The sequence below is a fragment of the Amblyomma maculatum genome, chromosome 3, assembly GCF_055883805.1.
Source record: "Amblyomma maculatum isolate TAMU_Amacu chromosome 3, ASM5588380v1, whole genome shotgun sequence".
Lineage (NCBI taxonomy): Eukaryota > Metazoa > Arthropoda > Arachnida > Ixodida > Ixodidae > Amblyomma > Amblyomma maculatum.
Genome location: NC_139346.1, coordinates 121,078,129 through 121,099,501, shown reverse-complemented (window position 1 = coordinate 121,099,501; position 21,373 = coordinate 121,078,129). Strand labels below are relative to the sequence as shown.

The 21,373-nt window shown below is 47.8% G+C and overlaps 1 protein-coding gene across 1 annotated transcript in view; it reads left to right on the top strand.

Moving 5' to 3' along the window:
• Positions 1-16,521, top strand: part of LOC146195836 (evasin P546-like) — a 31,862-nt gene extending 15,341 nt beyond the window's left edge. The window contains exon 4 of the mRNA XM_084596291.1: positions 16,373-16,521. Coding sequence (XP_084452417.1) covers positions 16,373-16,516 — 144 coding nt within the window. The 3' untranslated portion in view covers positions 16,517-16,521. The remainder of the gene's footprint in view (positions 1-16,372) is intronic.
• Positions 16,522-21,373: the final 4,852 nt, after the last annotated feature.

Here is a 21,373-nt window from a genome sequence, read left to right as displayed (position 1 = left end):
AAGGAGAAACGCCTCTTCACTGTTAGCAAAATTTCGCTTGTAGAGCGCGTTACCACGCAGAGTGAATGTTTGAAGCCCACGATGAAAATCACGGGAAATACGGACGTCGACGCCCTGCAGGCAGTCGACGAGTGGCGCTAACTCTGAGTCCAATCTCTGCAGCTGCGCCATTTGGGTTGTACTAATAGCCCCCAGAAAGGGAAAATCATCGGCCGTTTCTTCTGGACATATGGCGATGGGCGAGCGCGACAGACAGTAAGCATCCTGATGCTTCTGTCCTGATTTGTATACGACTGTTACGTCATACTCTTGTAATCTAAGGTTCCATCTAGCCAATCGTCCTGAGGGGTCTCTGAGGCTCGCGAGCCAGCGTAATGAATGGTGGTCGCTTATAACGCGGAAAGGTCGGCCGTAGAGGTATGGTCGGAACTTGGTGAGGGCCAATATTACCGCCAGACATTTGTTTTTCAGTTGTTGAATAGTTGGTTTCGGAGCGGGTAAGTGTTCGGCTCGCTTAAGCGATGACCCGTTCTGCGCCGTCTTGCCTCTGTATTAGTACTGCAGCAACCCCAACGTTGCTGGCATCCACGTGGACTTCAGTTAGCGGTGCAACTGAAGTCCACGCGGATGCTACGCTTTCATCAAAATGGCCTAGTATCGGCCGATTCTGTAGGCGGCTGCAAAGCTCAAGGAAAGCGGCCTCTTGTTCACTTCCCCACAGGAACGGCGTGTGATCTCGAGTCAGTGTGGTTAACGGTTCCGCGATGTGCGAAAAGTCTCGTACAAAGCGTCTGTAATATGAGCGTAAACCTCAGAACCGTCAAACAGCTTTCTTGTCAGTTGGGCGCAGAAAACCAGAAACTGCAGCTGTCTTTTCAGGGTCCAGGCAAACACCTTTTGCGCTGACCACGTGACCAAGGAAGCGCAGTTCCTCAAAGCCGAAGTGACATTTCTCCGGTTTGATTGTCAGGTTGGCGTCTCGGAGAGCTTTTAATGCAAGGCGTAACCTTTCTCGGTGTTGGTCGAAGGTGGTCGAAAATATGACGACGTCGTCCAGGTAAATCAAACACGACTGCCATTTCAAACCGGACAGAACGATATCCATCATGCGTTGGAACGTGGCCGGTGCCGAGCATAGGCCGAACGGTAGCGCCTTAAACTCATACAAGCCATCGGGTGTTACGAAAGCCTTCTTCTACCGGTCTCTCTCATCCACCTCTATTTGCCAGTATCCACTTTTTAAGTCTAGCGACGAGAAGTATCGGGTATCTCGCAGTCGATCGAGTGCGTTTTCTATGCGGGGAAGTGGGTAAACGTCCTTTTTAGTGGTGAGATTAAGTTTTCTGTAATCGACACAGAACCGCAGTGTTGTCCTTCTTTCTGACGAGAACAACCGGCGAAGCCCACAGGTTTGTAGACGGCTGAATGACATCGTCGACAAGCATTTCGGTGACCTGTCTCTGAATTGTTGCTCGTTCCGCTGGTGAAACGCGGTATGGCCGTTGGTATACGGGGCGCGTGGTCTCGTCTGTTATTATACGGTGCTTCGCGACCGGAGGTCGGCCCACTTTGGAAGACGTGGCGAAACAGTCTGAAAAAGCTGCCAAGACAGCCGAAAGCAGATTCTTCTGAGGCGAAGATAACTCGGTGTTTATTTCTATAGGTGGCAGAACGTGACAAGGTCCAGCATCGTCTTGAAGGGCTCCTCCCACGGTGCACAAATGTGGACACTCCGCGACGTCTTGGAGGAAAGAGATCACCGTGCTTTTGACGAGGTGCTGAAATTCGTTCGAAAAGTTGGTGAGCAGAACGGTAGCTCAGCCATCCCGTAGGTGGACGAGACCTCGGGAAACAGTGAGACCCTTCTCAAGCAGCAACGGGCTATGACCCTCCGCCATGCCCTAAAAGTCATGAAATAGGTCCTTCTGCACGCGCATTACGACACTGCACCGTGATGGCACCGTGACATCATCCTCCCCAATACGGAGAGCATGGCTACAGGGATGGCGGATGTCGAAGCGTGCCACTGCCCGTTTAGTCGAGAATGTGACTCGTGCGTCGTGTAGGTCGGTCACAGCACCGTGTGCCTGCATAAAGTCGAGCCCCAGGATCAAATCTCTCAAACAGTCGCGCAAGACGACGAATTCCCCGACGTAGACGAAACCGCGGATGCCAATTCGGGCTGTGCACCTTTCGGCCGGGCTAATGAGGTGACCTCCAGCCGTGCGAATGCTAGGGCCCAACCATGGCGTCACAACTTTGCTCAATTCCTGGGCGACGGCGTGGCTCAACATTGAACAGTCTGCACCGGTGTCAAGTAAAGCGATCGTGTCAGTTCCGTCACGTGTCACGCACAAATCAGAAGTAGCGTGTCGGATGCTGTCGCTACGCTGCCCCTGTGAAAAATCAGCGTATCGGTGTATAGGCGGCGGAGGATCTTCACTTTTTTCCGACAGCAGCGGTCTTGCCTCCGGAGACCGCTAGAATGAGTTTTTCCGGCGTGGACTGGGAGAACGCCGCTCAGTATAGCTGGCGTCTCTGCGAGGGCTTGGGGAACGGTACTGCAGCGGAGATGACGATCCTGAGTCATAGCGTCTGTATCTCCCAGGCTTCTGACGGGCCGATAGATGAACTTCAATTTCGAGTAGCCGTTCGCCGTTCCGTGGACAGGGTACATCGGGTCCGAAGCCGCGTAGTCCCACTCGGCGATACGGGCATGCGCGGTAAGGGTGACCGGCCTCCCCGCAGTGGTAGCAGATTGGCCTGCGGTCCCGCGTACGCCACACGTCCGACTTGCGAGGGCGTGGAACAGGCGCCACAGCTTGAGTCGATGCTTCATATCGATGTGGCTAACCACCGGTGTGGCGTCAATAGGACCACAGGCAGCTGCTTGACGTGCAACGGACGCGTACGTTCGTTTGTCGTCGACCCGTGGAGGCATGGTAGCGACATAATCGTGGGCAGCTGCTTGATGATCAACGGATGTGCGTGTGGGCATTTCATCGATGCGCTGCATTACGTTGTTTACCGGGAATTCATGAGCAGCCTGGCGTACTTCATCTCTGACGACTTCGGTCAGTGATGTCACTGGGAAACGTTGGAATTCCTCCCAAAGAACCGACCGAATGATGTCACGTAAGGCGTCCGCACCACCTCCATGGCACGACGAAAAAACATCTGCGGCCAGGCTGCTGACATCTCGGTTGTACTGCCGGGCCCGTTGTTGGAGCGTCGTTTCCATGATCGTTGCCTCCGCGAGGAATTCAGCAACAGTAGGCGGTGGACTGCGAACGAGGCCCGCAAACAGCTCCTGCTTAACTCCACGCTTGAGGTGGTGAAGCTTCTCTGTCATATTGGGGTCTGCGCGCTGGAAAAGACGGGTCATGTCTTCACAGTACATGCGCACACTTTCATTTGGCCGCTGGTTTCTGAACTGAAGTGCAGCTTCCGCTTTCTCGCGGCGGTCGGCGTTGGGGAAGGTGGTCAGAAGTTCACGTGAAAACGTTTGCCAGGTGGTAAGGGCGCGCTCGTGGTAAGCGCTGACTCTTCTAGGGCAAAGTAGACACTATTGAGCTTACGCTCGTCACTCCAGCTGTTGTACCGAGCCACTCGCTCGAAGATCGCCAGCCAATTCTCAGCGTCTTCGAAGACGTCGCCGTGACAAGATGGTGGTGTTCGCGGCGGGTGGTAGAGGATCGGAGCTGAGAGCGTGGGATCAGTGGCCATGTTGAGGTGGCTCGAGAGTTGCGACTCCGTGATCCTCGTAGGGGTAGAAAGGGGCCCAACCTCAGGCGACTGTCCGCGGAGGCGGCGACTGAGTCGCTGGTGGAACGGAGTCAGATCCGTCGTGAAGCGTGTAAACGTGGGAAAGCGTACCAAGCGCACTCCATCAGACTGTAACGGGTATGGTGCCAAACGTCCAAGCAACGCGCTGAGCCTATAGAGGACTGCCGAAGTCTGAGGAGCGGTCTGAGCGCGGTTCCAGGCAACCAACTTCGTCGTCTACGCCAACTAGCCACTGATTGTCTCCGCTTCGTCGTCGACTATAGTTTGCACAAATATATATATATATATATATATATATATATATATATATATATATATATATATATATATATGAAGGAAAGAAGCCAACAGTCGGTGAGGAAAGCACTAGAGATCGTACTTTGTTTTTTTTTCTTCTTTAATTTTTCACTTCGGTAATCACATAAATTAGTAATCTAATCTATTTAAGGGAAAGATAAATAAACACAATGTAGAAGGGAAAACAACGTGCTGATGGTGGGAACCGAACCCACGACCTCCGAATATTGCTTCCGGTGCTCTTCCAACTGAGCTACATCGGCCGCTGGCCCACCTGCTACTTTCTTGGGGAATTTATGTTGTCTGTATACGAACCTTGAGAGTGTTCACCAGCGCCACTCTCAACCATAGCGGCGGACGTGGAACGTCCTGTTTTTACCGCCAGCGTCACGTTGAACGTGATCAAGAGCGAGGGCGAAAGCTGTGCTAGAACCCTCTAACGCTACCTATGGCTTCAAGACTGCCAGAACCGAGACCCCCGTAAGCACAAGCAGATAAATGAAGGCGTATTATAACGAGCACCCTCATTTCCTCTCTCTATATATATATTGTCACAGGACAGACGAAGCGCAGTCGTAGATGTCGAGGGAGGCCGTAGAGCGGCGAGCTTTAATCACCGAGACCACAGTAATATCATGCACAAGTCACGCAAACGCGACCACATGGTCTTTTACACGGCTTAGCAAGCCGATAGCTGGAGCCAGGCTTGTGGCATTAGTCCCCCGAAAAAGAAGAGCATCATTCAAATGCGTGGATATGTTGAAAATAGGCTCAGCCACAAAAAAATTAACAAAATGTAGAACGTTAAAAAGGAATGCCACGGCATGGAGTGCATGAAGAGCAAAAGTACGAAGGAAATGGTGGAATTAAAACAAAATAAAAAACAGAATCGGAACAGGTTTGTGTGTGGCGTCATTGGTGTCACCTGGAAACAACTGCTTAAGTCGCATTATATGCACAATGTCACTCCGCGGTTGCCGAAAACCGAGGGCCACAGTTCCACAAGGAACGGCTTCATATTCTACATTGCCAACACGACGGAGAACATCATAAAGTCCTAAATATCGCTTTAGTAGTTTTTTGGATAGTTCTTTTTGGGCGGACCGGGGTCCAAACCGACACACGGACACATGGATTGTAAGATAACTTCCCTATGGTGCAGGTTGTAACGTCTCGAATCCGTGCATTGTAGAGCTCTGACGTGCGAGCGGGCAAATTGGAGAACTTGCTCGGCCTAATGGACGAAGGAGCTCTCGTCTGATGTAGAGTCATTGCCGCGCACAGGAGAATTGCGTCCAGCATCATCTGCACATCTCTTCCGTAGACTAGAAGGAATGGTGTAAATCAGTTGTTTCCAGAGTCGCAGTCTTGTACGTGAATGTGACGTAAGGGAGTACCTAGTCCTACGGTTTTTCTTCAGCATACACGTACCGTCTGTTGCAGAAGTTTGCAGCCCAACGCGCCGGGCGGAGGAGCAGTATCGCTCCCGAGAGGCGGCGCTGCGCCCGCCGGCGCGGCCTGGTGACGCAGCTATAAAGAGTGAGGATGCTTATTCTCTTCCCCTCATCGCGCGGCTGAGAGCAAAGATGTGCGATAACAACCGCGGGATGAGGGGAAGAGAACAAACCTCCTCACTCTTTATAGCTGCGTCACCAGGCCGCGCCGGCGGGCGCAGCGCCGCCTCTCGGGAGCGATACTGCTCCTCCGCCCGGCGCGTTGGGCTGCAAACTTCTGCAACAGACGGTACATTGAAATCATGTCGGCCAGTGTTTTATTCAGGCTTTCTGTGAGCCCGTTTGTTTGGAGATGGTATGTTGTCGTAGTTCGATGGCTGGTGTGACTGAGCTCGAAGATGTCATGAACAAGGAGAGCAGTGAATGCCGTGCCCCAATCTGTAATGACGACGGATGGAGCGCCATGTCGGAGCAGAATTGCACGCATAAAGAACTGCGCAACTTCGAACGCCGTGCCTTGGGGACGCGCCTGTGTTTCGGTGTAATGCGTCAGATAATCTGTCGTAACAGCCATTCATTTGTTTCTTCCTGATGATAAAGAAAAATGTCCGAGAATGTCCATGCCGACTTGTTCGAAGGGTGATTTGGGAGACTGGATAGACTGCAATGTGGCAGGCGGTTTCAGAGGCGGCGTCTTCCTACGCTCGCAATCCCAGCACGTCAAAACGTAGGAGGAAGATCTGGAGGAGGAATGGCAGGGAGGTTAACTGATAATAAAAACCAGTTTGCTACCCTGAACGGGGGGAAGAGGGTGAGTGGATATAAAAGTGGTGGGTAAGAGAGAAATTAGCTGAAGTGAGTATAATCACATCATGTCAAATCACTTGACACACGAGGCAAGCGTGGGCCAATTGTAATAATGCCGCACAGTGGCAAGTTTTGCATGAATTCAATGTGCCCGGTGGTCGGCTCGTCGTGGAAGGCGAGGAGGATCTCATTGCGAAGGGCGGCTGGCTTTACCAGGAGTTAACTGTTACCAATGGAGGTGGAGGTTTTCTAATACAATACTCCGGCGTTAAGACAGAGGGATGGCAGCCCACTATCCAAATGGGAGAGTATTGCTGGATGGTGATCTCCTAGATGCTCGATGGGTAGCTTCAACTCTTCGTCCGCACGTTTTTCTGCGATAATGTCGGACGCGGTGACTGCGCCAAAGAATGCATCGTCATCAGCGCTGTATTGATAAGGTTGCACGGCTACACGCGACAAACTGTCAGCGTCGGTGTGCCTGAGACCAGACTTGTAAACAATGATGAAGTCAAACACCGGTAAGCGTAAGACCCAACGAGATAGCCGTTCGTCAACCAGCACAACGAGTGGTGGTCAGTAATAACCTGGGACTACCTGCCGTACAGATAGGGGCGGAATTTCCTGATGGCCAACATTACGGCGTAACATTGCTTCTCATTTTTAAAGTAGTTACACTCGGCACGTGAAAGTTCACGGCCAGCATACGATCACGTTTTCGACACGGTTCGGACGCTGATTGAGAACCACTCCTAGACAAATATTGCTGGCGTTCCTGTGAATTTCAGTGGCGGCATCATTGTCGAAATCAACTAATACTGGTGGGGAATGTAGCCGATGTCATAGGTCGTCAAAAAACAGTTTGCTGCTCGGTGCCCCACAAAAATGGCTCCTCAGTTCGTGCGTCAGAGGACTGGCCAGGTTAGCGAAGTGTTTGATAAAACGCCGGTAGTACGAACAAAGGCCTAGTAATCGTCGGACGGCTTTTTTTGATCCGTGGGAACCGGGAACTCCGCTACAGCAGAAATTTTCTCCGGGTCCGGCCGGATCCCCTCGGCGCTGCAACCTGCCCATGAACTTCCAATTTAGTCAAACCAAAATGGTAATTTTTCGGCTTCAGAGAAAGATGAGCTGACCGGACGGCTTCTAGCACTACTGTGTGCCTCTTAAGATCTTCCGAAAAGGTTGTTGAAAAACATGATTACATCGCCCAGGTATGCCAGATGTATTTGCCATTAAAGGCCGGTTATCCAAGTGTTCATCATTTTCTGGAATGTTGCTGGAGCACTGCAGAGTCCGAAGGGGATCACATGAAATTCATAGCGACCCTCAGGAGTGACAAAGGAAGTTTTCTCCCGGTTATTCCCGTCAATTTGTAATTTTCATATACACTGCGTAGATCTACTGAAGAAAATTGCCTTTGTTGGCGCAGTATGTCGACAGAGTCATCTATACGTGGTAACGGATAAACATCCCTTTTTTGTTCAGTTGTTAAGTTTTCTGTAATCCACACAGTAAGGCAGCGTGCTATCCTTCTTTTTTACAAAACCCTTAGGTGACGACTAGGGACTATGGCTGGATTATGCCTTGAGTTTGGATGGTTTCCCGGTGGGCGTGCATCACCGTACGTTATTATCCGTTGCTTAGTAATGGGCTTCTGAAGTAGCTTAGACGAGGTAACGCTGTCTTTAAACTGCAGAAACAATTCTTGCAATTGCTGACTCCACCAGGCGTATTTTCTAGACATGCGAAACGCTCAGCCTCCTCTTGGACATGGAGCGACGTGGGCTATGGTTGTGCGACGAAATAGGAGACGGTGTTCATTAATAAAATTGGTCACGAGTACGTTAGTTCAACTTTCACAAAAAAAGGTGAGGCCTTTTGCTGCGGAAACATACATGGTAAGCAAAAGAGAGACATTTGGCTTAACATCACATTGTCCGCAATGTGGCGCATCTGCAGGTGATCTTAGCCAGAATACTCGCCCGTGGAGGCCACGTTAAAGTTACGCGGAAAATATGCATGGCGGCGCTGCAGTTCTTGCGGGTACGTTTGGTTGCACCGAGTTCAGGTGAAAATGTAACAAATCTATTTTGAAGATCTACTGTCACAACATTTTCTCAGAGGAAGTCAAGCCCGAGAAGGACGTCTCGTGAGCAGTCAGGCCGAATAAGGAACATTGCCACGAACATGCATCCACGCACGGTGACTGACCATATATATACCGAGGAGCGTAACAACGTGGCCACCAGCCGTACGTATCTGTTCCCCTGTCCACGGCATCATAACTGTTTCAGCCCCTTAGTTATCGTACTACTAATTATCGCAAATTCCGCACCCATAGCCACTAGCGCGCTAACCTCCAAAAATTAACCAGCACGGGTATGTCAAGGGAGATCACGATTTCACCAGACCCAGTCACGTCTCGTTCGTCGGCGTTATCTTCCTCGTCGTCGTCGTCGTCGTCATCAGCATCGTCGTCATCGATTCGGTAAGGGTTGGTCGGCGTGTTGTAGGAAGCTTTTCAGCAATACGATGATGGGCGGCCTGGTCTCCGAAGGTCGCCTGTTCTAGTTTTCTCGTTGCGGGCTCGAGGACCCACGCTGTGCACCATGTCCATAACCGGACTGATGAGGCGATGAATGGCGCGACGAAGGCGATCGTGACTGTTAGCGCAGAGGTGGTGGTGAAATATGGTGAAGTTGCCGTGTTCATCAAATTCCTGAGGCTCTTTGCCAAGCCGTGGGTTTGGACTATCTGAAGTAATGCTACGGAACCTCAGGGGCCGATAGGGCATTGCCGGGCGATGTGACAGGCCTCGCCACAATGGTAACACAGATGTCGATTTGACGCACGCCAAATATTGGTCTTCCTTGACACCTGACATCGGGCCTACCAGCATGGGAATCGGAAGCTCAGCTTGCATTGCGACCACCGAAGGGGTATATGGTGGCATGCAGAGGAGCGGCGTAGGACGGTGCAACATGTCCACATAAGTCGCTGCCGGGAAACGAGCTGACTGTGGTGTTTGCCTTTCTTGAGTGGCGGGTCGTCTGAGCGCTTGCTGTACTTTCGCCAGAATGACGCTGGTCAGAGAGTGCACAAAAAAGTTTCTGTAGCTTCTCACGCACCACAGAGCGCACGAGGTTCCGAATGGGGCTTATATTCGCCCCCGAAACAGCATCCAGGGGGTGCAGAGCTGAGATAGCATTTATCTGTCAGTCGTAGAAACTGGAGCGCTGCTGGAGCGCCCTCCTCATGACCACAGCCTCGAAGAGGAACTCGGCGACTGTTCTGGGCGGGCTTCGCACAAGACCACCTAACAACTGCCCTTTACGCCTCTCATCAGGGGTCTAATTTTTTCCCTTGGTCATGGTCGGGTCCTCTCGGTTGCCGAGGCGCGTCACTTCTTCCACGCACATCGCTACGTTTGTTGGGAGCTGAAAGCGAGTGGTCAATTCACGCTCAGCCCATTCATGGCGGTCGCTGCTGGTGTAAGTCTCCAACAGCTGGCGTCGAAATTCCTGCCACGTTGGAAGACTCACCCTAGGGGTTTTCATACCTGATACGAGCGGCATCTTCTAAGCTGAAGGAGACGTTCCGTATCTTAGCATTGTCGTCCCAGCCGTTGAAACAATCGACACGCTCGAACTAATCAAGCCAGTCTTGGGCATCCTCCGAGTAACCGCCGTGCGAGGGTTTTGGGATCCAGGGATTTTCCAGACTCACAAAAGAAGCAGGAATGCAAGGGACGCCGTCTGAGCTTGCTGTCGTGGGCACAGCAATGGGTGCGCTTTCTTTATGCAGAAGTTTAAATTTCGGAGAAAAGCCGTGGAGGCGGCGGCTGACACGGTATATGGAGGTTCTCACAAGAGGCACCGGGCTTGTGCTATGGTTGTCCGAGGAAGGATGGAGTATCAGCTTAGAATACTCAAGCAACCTCCAGCAGATGTCATAGGCGAGACGAAGCGCAGTCGTGAACGTCGAGGGAGATCATATAACGGCGAGGTTTATTCACAGAGACCACAGGCAGCTTGAGTACTCGCCATGCAAACGAGACCACTTCGTCTTCGACACAGCTTACCGATTCGATAGATCAAGCCTAGCCCGTGGCAATATAAAACAAATAGAAGGTATGGCTATCAGCCGAAGATCCGAGCGCTCAGTGACGCTATGCGTTAGAATCATCACGTGAAATATATTTTGTCATCTCGCCTCAGTTTGATCTTCGCATCAGACACGCGCGACCTTGAAAATATAAGGTAGTAAGGGCTAAAGCTGTGTTCCTAGCCAGCGCCACAAGCAACATATAAGCTTCCCTGGCCCAGGTACGAGATCACTACGCCATAATTGCTAAAGAACATGAGCTAACGATGGATATTCAAGCTTTGCAGCGTCACATTAAAGTTAGGTGGAATTTACCTGCGTTTTAGCAAAATCTGACTTGCGAAAAATTTGGTTGACATAGCGTGCATTGCGATACTATCACAGACGGTGTAAAATTGTCAGACAGCTTATTTGTTGTGACTGTTGAGAAGTAAAAAGCACTGTATTTGTCTCCTCGATGGACACTTGTACTTGCAACCAATGCTGAAGAATTGGAGGTTTATATGGAGTCAGTTCGAATTCATGTCTTCAACTAGTCATGCTAAATAAGAAACGAAATAGAATTACATTATTTGGAGCGCTGCGCACAAAATAGTTGCGCCAAAATTGTGATCATAAATCATGTCCATATTTCTCCCACACGTTCGGAATGATGCAATGTCACGGCGACGAGTTTGCGACTAAACAAGCTGTATACATTATCGCTTAAAATATTATTCACTCTGTGAGCGTATGTCTTGTATATTGCGCATTTGTGAACACCAAATAATTTAGGCGAATCTACGACGTTGGACTACATTTGTGTTAGGGAGTAATTCAACATTAATGTCCCTCCTAGTGCAGCCGTAGGGCTACAAAGAAAAGCTACACTCTTTTCAAAAAAACTTCGTAGTAAAGCAAAACTTTTCTCCGACCCCACACAAGTAGGAATTTATCTTTTTTTGAACTTTTACAAAAAGCTGTACATCTTTATTTCATAGCCGTTTGGCTGAGCTAGGCTGGAAGCTGAGTAAATACCTAATTATTGTTCATTTACTCTAGCTTGGAGGATGGGATACAAAATTTTGAAGAAACGCCATTCCTATACTTCCAAGTGTTAATCACTTTGCTCTCACCTTATCATCTGATTTGTTGGGCGTCCGGATTAGGTCAGTTTAAAACGCGACTGCCCGGACAGGCGAATACCCAGGATTTCAATGGATGACAAGCAAGAATCTTTTTTTTTTTTTAAACGTGGAATCTTCTGTGAAAGCTGTGTAGCTTTCTTATGTAGCTGCTTGACCGCGCTCGAATGGACGCTAATGAGTAACAGTTTCAGATGTTTATTAGCAAAACTTCGAGCTGGGCTTGTTCATTCATAGTCATTACAAGATATTTATCAATTACCTATGTGTTGAAATCTGCGCCACTCCAAAGCGTGAAAGTTGGTGTTCATGTCACAAATGACAAGATTTAGTGCTTTTCCTAATTGGGAACGCACAGATGCTGTACAACTTGCAAGACAATGTTAGAAGGATCAATTGGTTAGAAGCTGTACTTAATATGTTTATATATTTAATAAATGTGTAAGAAAACACCATCAATCCAAGAAACCGTGTGGATAAAGTCGCACAAGAGTACCATAGGCATAAAAGAACCAGCGGAATTGTAGGTTCTTCAGCCTTAAAGAATATATTTTGAAAAACTGGCGTAGCGTAGGCAGCATACAGAGAGTAAACAGTGCGCGAAAGAGCTGTACACGGGCCGCCTAACAGGACCTTTAACACCTAGCTGGAAGCCACCATTATTTGAAAGAAAATGACGGCTCTCTTTTTATACATTTATGGGTTAACCACTTGTATGTACAGCTTCTGACCAGGACTCCTCTTTCCATGCCTGTGCATAGTCACTCGCCCGCAGTGGTTAATGACTGGTTAAGGTGCTTAATTACAGACGTGAGGAAATCAGGTTTGATCACAGTGACGGCAGCCGGTTTTCGATGGTAGAAAAATGAAAACTGCCACTTCATGATAAGGTACATGTTTGGCCGAAATGCGTCCGTTCTAGCTTAAGTCGACTTGGTGAGTTAGATGCTATAAACCGAGCCGGTCACTAGTCAATTATGTTGTGTTCGTTTCTTACACCCGTTTCTTACGCAGTCGTAAGCTACCACGGGAGTAGGTGACTGCTCCTGGCCATACAGGACTGGGAATGGTAGGCACCCGCCGTAAACGGCGGGGAGCCTTCATTTCACCCGCAACCGTTTCAGTGGTGGACAACAGCTTTTGCTTATGCACGTCTTTTTCTCCCTCTTCTTCTCTATTTTCTCTGTCCGCACGAGGCAGCGGAGGTGGCTCAGCTACGGAGCCAGTAGCAGGCCTGTGCATTGGTTTCCCGTCTTCTTAGAGTCGGAACAACAACCTAAAACATCTTAGACAATCGTCAAGGCCACGCTTGAGCCAAATCATACTAATGGGCCATGTTTTGTGTAAGCCACGTATCTGCCTCGGAATTTGATGCCATCGATTTCGATTCCCAACTCAATGCGTGGCTCAAACAGGTACAAAAGCTGGTAGCTTGTGCCGAATGCGCCCTATTTCCGCGTTTGTTTTTTGCGCTGCTGTAATTGATGGATCAGACTACTCACCAACAGAGCAGTGCAATGCATTATTACCTGCACATGCAATGTTTTGTATTTTTAGCACACAACACGGGCAATGAAAACACCTTCGTAGAGTTTGCCGTTGAAAGTAAGCATTGTGAATGGAGCTTAGCGAAATGTTACCTCATGATGTGTAAACAACCACCAAAATGAAGGGCAGCTACGACTTCATGCATCGATACCAACACTTACATTCCTTCATTGAAGAGAACGGTACACTGTAATGTCTTGAAGCCTCGCCGCGCCTTGCATCTAGTAGGATTCCGCGCACCTCTCACGCTTTCGGTAACCCACACGACGTGTAGTTTTTAGCCGAAAAATGCATATGTCGGATCTTTCACAGAGCTTCGCATTTACCTCCGCACTATCCATCTTGTAGTAGTTATACGTCTTGATATTTCTGTCCTCATCAACCTGACACGCTCTTGAGGTTGCGTAGCGAGGTTATTAAATTCGTAGCACGAAATACCTTGTGTGGAATAATTTTTGTTCTCCCAGTTGACATTTAATAATATCGCAGTTATATTTCATTGATTATAAGGGGGAGTATGTGATGGTTTTACGATCGGTGAGGTAAATAATCGAAATTCAGAAGGACGACAGTTTTGCTCAGAAAAGTTTAATGATGAGAGACAACAGGCGAATGAAATTTTACAGAGTATGAGGTGGAATCGCTGAGAAATGTAAATGTAGGAAGGAGAAATAAAATAGCACAAAAAGATATATATAATCTTCTATTTTAGCCGCTTATTTCGCGAAATCGACGGACGCACAATGCCAGCAAAAGGTGAAAAATGGAAAGCAGTTGGTTAGCTCGGTTAGTCGCGGTAGTTGATTTGTTTGTGTGGTTTGAGGTATGGCAAAGTCCTCCTTAGCATCTAATCTTGCTGCGAAGTGGGCACTACGGTACATGCAGAGTTTCGCTTAAGCAGCTCGAACAACAGACTAGGATCAGATCGCTCAATAGCGATTTTTATTTTTGGGACGCGAACGCATGTCTCCAAAGCAGGGAATCGGTCCCTTCAGGCTTGAATCCGCACAGCAAGTGGGGCTCTGGAACCAATGATTAGGGACTATCGATGGTGTATACTGCTCTAACACATGATGGGTAGCCAGCGAAACGCACGGGAAGATATCCAATGCAGATAGCACAATAAATGTCGGCTTTGCATGCTTGAAATAACTAGCTTCGCCGCCCTATACACATCGATGTTTTGTTCAAGCCTCACCCACATGGCCAAACAGCTGAAATCTGCAATAGAGCGGAGATAGTTTCGTGAAGTGCTTGTTTTGCCAGTCCAAGGACAATTCTTAGATCATTTTATAGAGCGCATGTCTCTAGAGCAGAGTGTTTTAATCTTCGCACGACGCTGTTGTCGTCTTGTAGAATCTTGTATTTGGAAGTAAACAAGAGATCACATTCTATGTACCGCCCTAGCAGGTCATTAAAACGCGTTTTATTCATGTAGGAGGGGTGCAACTGGCCTTAACTCATGTCACCAATCTGGCAGCATTGGAAATGAATGTATACCGTTCTCTTCTGTTAGGGCATCCAGACGGGCATCAATCGACGGAGAGTCAGAGCTGATGTTGCAGTTATTAAATGGCCGCGAATCGCGTAATATGGTTTTCCTCAGTGAAATCCGCCCCTTTCTAGGTTGGCGAATTATTCACAGGGTCCTCACAGCGTTCCGTTCTTCTAATACCTAATTCCTTAACTGAAGACCCTCGTCGCTCACGACGGGAATATTATATTCTGCCATCGTTAAGCCCTCCTCACTGAGCGATGATAACGGCTGGGCTGTTGGTTGTCCGCGTGTTTTCTTCCCTCCACGCTGAACGAAGCCTTGGTCACGTCCTCCGCACTGGCCTCAGTCTGTTGACGTGGTCCCCTATGGACGCCGACCCAGTAGCCGCAGCACTCGCCCCGCAGCAACACTTCCGCCTTGAAACTGTTATATTAAAAACAATGTGTAGAATCCGGTGAATAACAGATATAAGGCGAGTGTGTGTGGAAAAAAAAGGAAATAACATCTCAGTCCTTGGCCTCCCTCTAGCCGTCTGATATTCGTAAAAACTGGAGCGGACTATGTCGCGTTGGCTAAAAGAAAAAATAAACGCTATAAGACGTTTATTTTGCTTGCTTGGTTTGACATGAGATATCCTCATCCTTAATCACAAGATGTCACATCGCTCGCAAGACTCATCAACAATGTTTTGTGTATCCCAATAAATCTACTGCTTGCATCATGCAAGGGCAGCTCCACATGAGCTGTTCCAGATTGCGTACAAGTAGTCAGCAACACCACTGGCCGATACCGAGACGATGCGGTAGGAATAACAAAACTGCAATATCAATAGAACCCCTTCGAAAGAAAGCGTCACTTTTGTATACAAGTCCTACATAACCAGATCCTACAAAACTATGAAAGGGTGGCCAGGAAATCGGATTCCGGCAACGTCTGTATTGGTGGTGCATATCACACTGAAGAGAAATAGGGAACGCCTCTAACCTATTTTGGCAAAGAGACATCCGTACACTACAAATAAAGAATGCGTGTGTTTAGCCAACCATCGGAAATTCGAGGGGATGCGTGAACCAAACCGCCTTGTATTTCTTTTGTTTTGTTTTCTCAAAGGTTGGGAGGGTGGGGGTGTTTTTCGAAAATTGTGAGACCTGTGAATTACAATTCTTTTGGTGTGGGCGATGACTCGGTAATGGGAAAGGATATTACGATATGAATTTCTTTATACAATTTTTGTTGTCTGACTTGCTGTGTCATCTGGAAGACACTTTTGTGACCAGTCGCAGTGACAGTCACCGTAAGTGTGTCTCAGAGTACGAGCGCAACATATATGTCTTAAAGCGCTTGTCAGCTTGAGGAAGGCAAGGTGCGAGGTCAAAGCGGTTAATATTACGGCTTTTAGCTTACTTTACCCGCACGCCACAAGACGCAATGACGAAAGCTTAAAAGAAGTAGCTCGGTTTGGCTTCTAGGGTTTAACGTTGAAAACCGACTGAGGCTTTGAGGGACGCAAGAAGTTTCTACTTTTTGGTGTTCTTTCACATGCACGGACATCACACAGTATAGGGCCACCTTGCTTTTCATTTCCACTGCTGCTACGGCTCGACCCTGCATCCTTCAGTACAGCTGTCGACTGCTTAACTACTACCCTACTGCGGTGAGATAAAAAAGGTGCATATTTAAGCTTGGAATCGGGTGTAATTTTTGGAGCTAATTGTTTGATTTCTACTTCCTAACCTCTCATCTTTTTCCAGGTTATTGAACCTGATGTCGTTAAGCGGATGGAGAACTATCTAACGTACAGCTGCCCTCTTGGAACTTGCGTGAATGGAGTTTGCGAAAAACAAAGTGGAACTGTGAATTGTGTGAAGCTGCCGGTCTATATGATAGCTGCTTAACAAATTAGGACAAAATTGTGGCAGCATGTGATATTCGATTCTATTTATTGTTTGCCTTCTCTATCCTCTATTGGACGTCAATAAACGAGAATGAAATTGATATCTATGGTTTCGTGCTATCGTTCCCTTTCACCTCCATGCACTTGAACCAACAAGAATATCCTATTTTTCATGGTCGAGACTGCACTGAGAAACATAAGAAAATTTTCAACTGGACTACCTAGCGAGGTGATGAATAATAAACGTTCTCCGGTAAAAAAGTTGATGCGAGAACAAACAAACGTCTTTTATTTTAAACAAGACAACGGCCTATTAACATTATATAGGCACTGCACGTATTACCTAACCGACTTAGTAAGTGTTTGTAGAGAAAAGACATACATTTTAGCCATAAATGTCTGGGTAAAATCTACAGACACTGTGTAAATCACGATTTGGTAAGGTCTCATTGGTATACAAGGTCTATAGTAGTTTCCCATTGTGCAGTCTGGGCGTTAGGGTCCGAAGCTAAATTAGTCAGCTTTTCTTTCATACACTAAGACAGTCCAGTTTCCTGTTGAAATCATTCAGTCACACACCTCTTGTCTATAAACGGTGGGAAATGCATCAGCACAAGGATTTAAAGACTGCCTGGTAAACAATATAATCTCAAACTTATTTCATTTTCACCAGTTAACATTGAGTATACGGAATTTTTACATGCCACGAAATAAAGCCCTTCACGCATATAAAACCTGTATATGAGGGTCCAAGTATTTTGCTATTAACGCTTCTAAATCTTATAACGCTTTTTAGCATTCTGGCTGTTTATACTCTGCTGCCTAGAAGTGTATAATTCTTTGACGCAACTTTTATTGCAAGTCTGCTACGATGCCTTCAAGGAAATAATAATAGGCAGGGACAATAATTCGGACCTTTTCCCCCCGATGGCGCCACACGTCTCTGCCACACAGCGCAAGGGGGGTTTGCTCAGGACGGTTATTGTGAGCCCAGCATACGATATTGTGGGATACTGTTACAGAATATGTTGAAAACAACGGTCCGCTATGCGACACATAGCAACATTTTTTCCTTACCCTTGTCTTGTGCTCTTAAGGCGTGGTTATGTCTTTTAAAGAAGCCAGCACAAAAACGGTGAACGCATGAGTGCGGACGTCACGACACAAAGAAGGGTTCTTTGTGTCGTCTCGTCTTCTCTGCTGTGTGAAATTGTTTCGTGGCCATTTTAAAACTGCTAAATCAACAACTAGCCAGCAGCATCTTTTATTGTAGTTCTGACAGCCAATGAAAACTAGCAATTTTACTTTTGACAATAGCTAAAAACTACATTCGTCCCGAGGTGTGCTGTTCGGATATATTGATTTAGGCAATGCGGTGTAACAACAAAGGATCTTTTCAAGAAGGTTTAAAATTTTGCGCTTTTACAAAAATCCACGAGCCCAAGCTGGTGCTTTTACCCGAGCGGAAATTCATTCATGGTTCTAGTGTGCCCGATCTCGTATGTACGGTTTGTTGTGCTCAGGGCAGTGTGTTCGTCCTGTTGTGTTCATGTGGTGTGTCTAAATTTGTGTGGCCTTGTTGTTGCAGCTGTGCGGGCGTAAATGTGTTCGTGTTAAGGCCCTCTTGTTCCTGGGCTGGTGCTTTGACACAACCTACCTGTAGCATCTGGTGAAACTAGCACAGCATATTGCGACACATTCTGAGGTTAGGTTTCATATTGTTGACGAGGGAAATGCTGTCATAAGTTAAGAAACAACTGCCACGGTATGAAACATCGGGACGAAACAAAATACTTAGTCCTTATTTATTTTTGATTGATGCCTGCTGACTTCAAGCGCTCCTTTGCAATGACCAGCTGTTATGTCAAACGTTCACGACCTGAACACCTCCAGCAACCTTGACCCCTGTGGTCACACCAAACCCTCTGTATGATAGGCAATCCGTAAAAGCAGAATCTATATCAACGAGTGTGAAAGGATAAAATTTAAAACGATGCCCACTCGCAATAAAGGCTTATTTTGCTCGATTACACAGTTCAGTGATGTGTAGCAAGACAGTTTGTTTTTAGTGCTTATCTGCTTTAGACGATGGCAACTCCCCTTGTTGGAAAGTTGGTTAATGGATTGAGGCTACCGCTCAACCCCTGTTCAGTCTCCCTTTACTTTGTACACCTATCCTCCTAATGTCATTCTATCCTGGATACCAAGTGAATATGGACACAAGAATGAAGTAGCAATTTAGTACTAGCCTTCTGGCATTAAAAACACATGCGCACGAAAATGCATAGCCCCGAAACGTAATGAAAAGCCTAATTTCCGTGTTCGTTAGTATGTAACACCTGAATGCTTGTATGGCAATCAGCGTTGTGCAATAGCTAGTCTAAAAGATGAAAGATCAGAGTACTGTATGCAGCAGGGAAAATACAGATGGCTTAACTCAGTTATTACAGGATTGTATTTGCTGTGTCTCAGTTATTAAATGTTATTTTGCTACGTTAATCAGGAAGCCATCTGAAGTGCAGAAATCCGATAGCTTGAACGTTGTTGTTGCACAGGGTACATCAGGCGCCCTTTTCGAACGCAATGTGAGTTCCGTTGAACGCATCAATGTCCACCAGCGTTTATAAGTGGCTTACAAAACAAGAAAGGCACAGCATCTGTCACACTTGTATCTGTGGACACCTGCAGTCCCTCAAAAAAGTCAAAGTGACTTCACTTATCGAGTTTCTCGGTGAAGCACTAAAACATCCACTCTCACTTCGCATCCGGTCATATACACTTGCGAAGTAGAATGGAAATATGATGTTTTGGTCTTATAGAATAATTCATCCTCCCCAATGTCAAGAGCAGGAGTAAACAGGAAACGCAAAACAACAAAGAGACTGTGCGTCCTCAGATGACTCAATTCTGGTCGAGACTTAGTAAGGTATACCAAGGCATTACTTCACAAATTCGGAGGGTGGCGCTGTGGACGAGGACTTCAGATGCACAGATTCAACCTCGTATGCATCGTCGGTCACGGGCCGAAAAACACGATAAATACTTGTGTAATGCGGCACATCTTTAGGTGTCTTGGGAGATGGAGAGCCTGGCACGAGTAATTCGACGGGTATCATGAGCACGGGCGACAGCATCACTGGCGTAACTGCAGGTGGCGTTTGCCGGGGGTAGTTAGGTGTCGAAGGGCAGTAACGGGTGTCGACCAAATAACAGATAAAATGGAGAGTATCCAGCGGTAGAATGGACCGATGAGTTGTAGACGAATGTCACAAGGGATAAATCAACGTCCCAATCGCGGTGGTCGTCAGACACATACATGAACAGCATATCTCTGAGTGTGCGGTGCAGACGTTCAGTGAGGCCGATAGTCTGGAGGTGATAGGCGGTGGTGAATTTGCGGCGGACGCAGCACGAATGGAGAATTTCGTCAACCACTCGCGACAGGAAGCAGCGACCACGGTCAGTTAGTAGTTTACTAGGGGCGCCATGATGGAGAATCACGTTTTTTAAAAGGAAGACAGCGACAACTGTGGCTCGCCTGGTCGGGACGGCTCGGGTAATAGCGTACCGCGTAGCTTAATCGGTGGCGACGGCGATCCATTTGTTTCCGAAGGCGAAAACGAGGAATGGCCAAAGGTCAACGCCTACATGGTTAAATGGGTCAGTGGGTATAGAAATCGGTTGGAAATGACCTGAAGGCACAATTGTGGGTTTAATCCGACGCTGACAGTTCACATGAGGAAATGTACTGCTGGACGGAGCGGTAGAGCCCCGGCCGATAAAAATGTCGGCGCAGGATGTCGTATGGGCAAGAGACACCCAGGGGGCCAGCCGTGGGAGCATCATGGAACTGTTCAATGATGGTAGAACGTAGATGTTGAGGGACGACGAGCAAACGATCTGCGCCTTTTGGTCGCTTATTACCTCGGTATAGGATGCAGTCGTGCGGTACAAATAGGGCGAGGAATAGGTCAGGGCGGTCTGAGGAAAGATGAATGATAAGGGAATGCAGCGAAGGATCCAATTGCTGTTCTTCGGCAATGTTAAAAAAGGCCCCAATAAACAAGTCACATGCATCGGAAGAGTCGGTAAGACTAGGGGAGTGGACGGAATGACGGAGCAAGCAATCTGCAACGCAACTTGGTGAAGCCGACATGACTTATAGATGACTGAAAAGGAATATTCTTGCAGTCATAGCGCTCATCGTCCCAAACGGCCAGTAGAATCTTTGAGGGAGCAAAGCAAACGCAAGGGATGATGATCTGTTATAACAGTAAAAGCGCGGCCAAACAAATTGACGGAATTTCTTAATAGCAACGCGCTAGGCACTCTCGCGCAGTGATAGAATAATTTTTTTCGGACGTAGATAGGAGGCGGCTGTCATACGAAATTACCCTTGTGCAGCTGTGTTGTCACAGAGCGAGTATACCTCCAATTCCATGGCCACTTGCATCGGTGCGGAGTTGAGTATTGGCGGATGGGTTGAAATTTGCCAAGACGGGTGGAGTAGTACAGCGGAAATAAGCTCCGAGAATGCTGCAACGTTTTCAGGCTCCCAAAAGAATAAAACGCCTTTCTTGAATAGATGGGTGAGAGGACGCAGCAAGGGCTTCGGGACGATTCATCGAAAACAAGAACATAACAGGCAGAGCTTCGAACATCGCTGGATGAACATGGAATGGGAAAATATCTGACGGCCCGAATCTTGTCAAGGTCAGGCTGCATGCCGGCAGCATTAACCAAGTGACCAAGGACGTTGATTTCTCGTTTACCGAAGCGGCCCTTGGAGTTAAGTTGAAGCGGCGATAAAGCGCAAGAATTGTAGAAAGGCGAAGGAGATGGCTGGCCAATGTAGAGG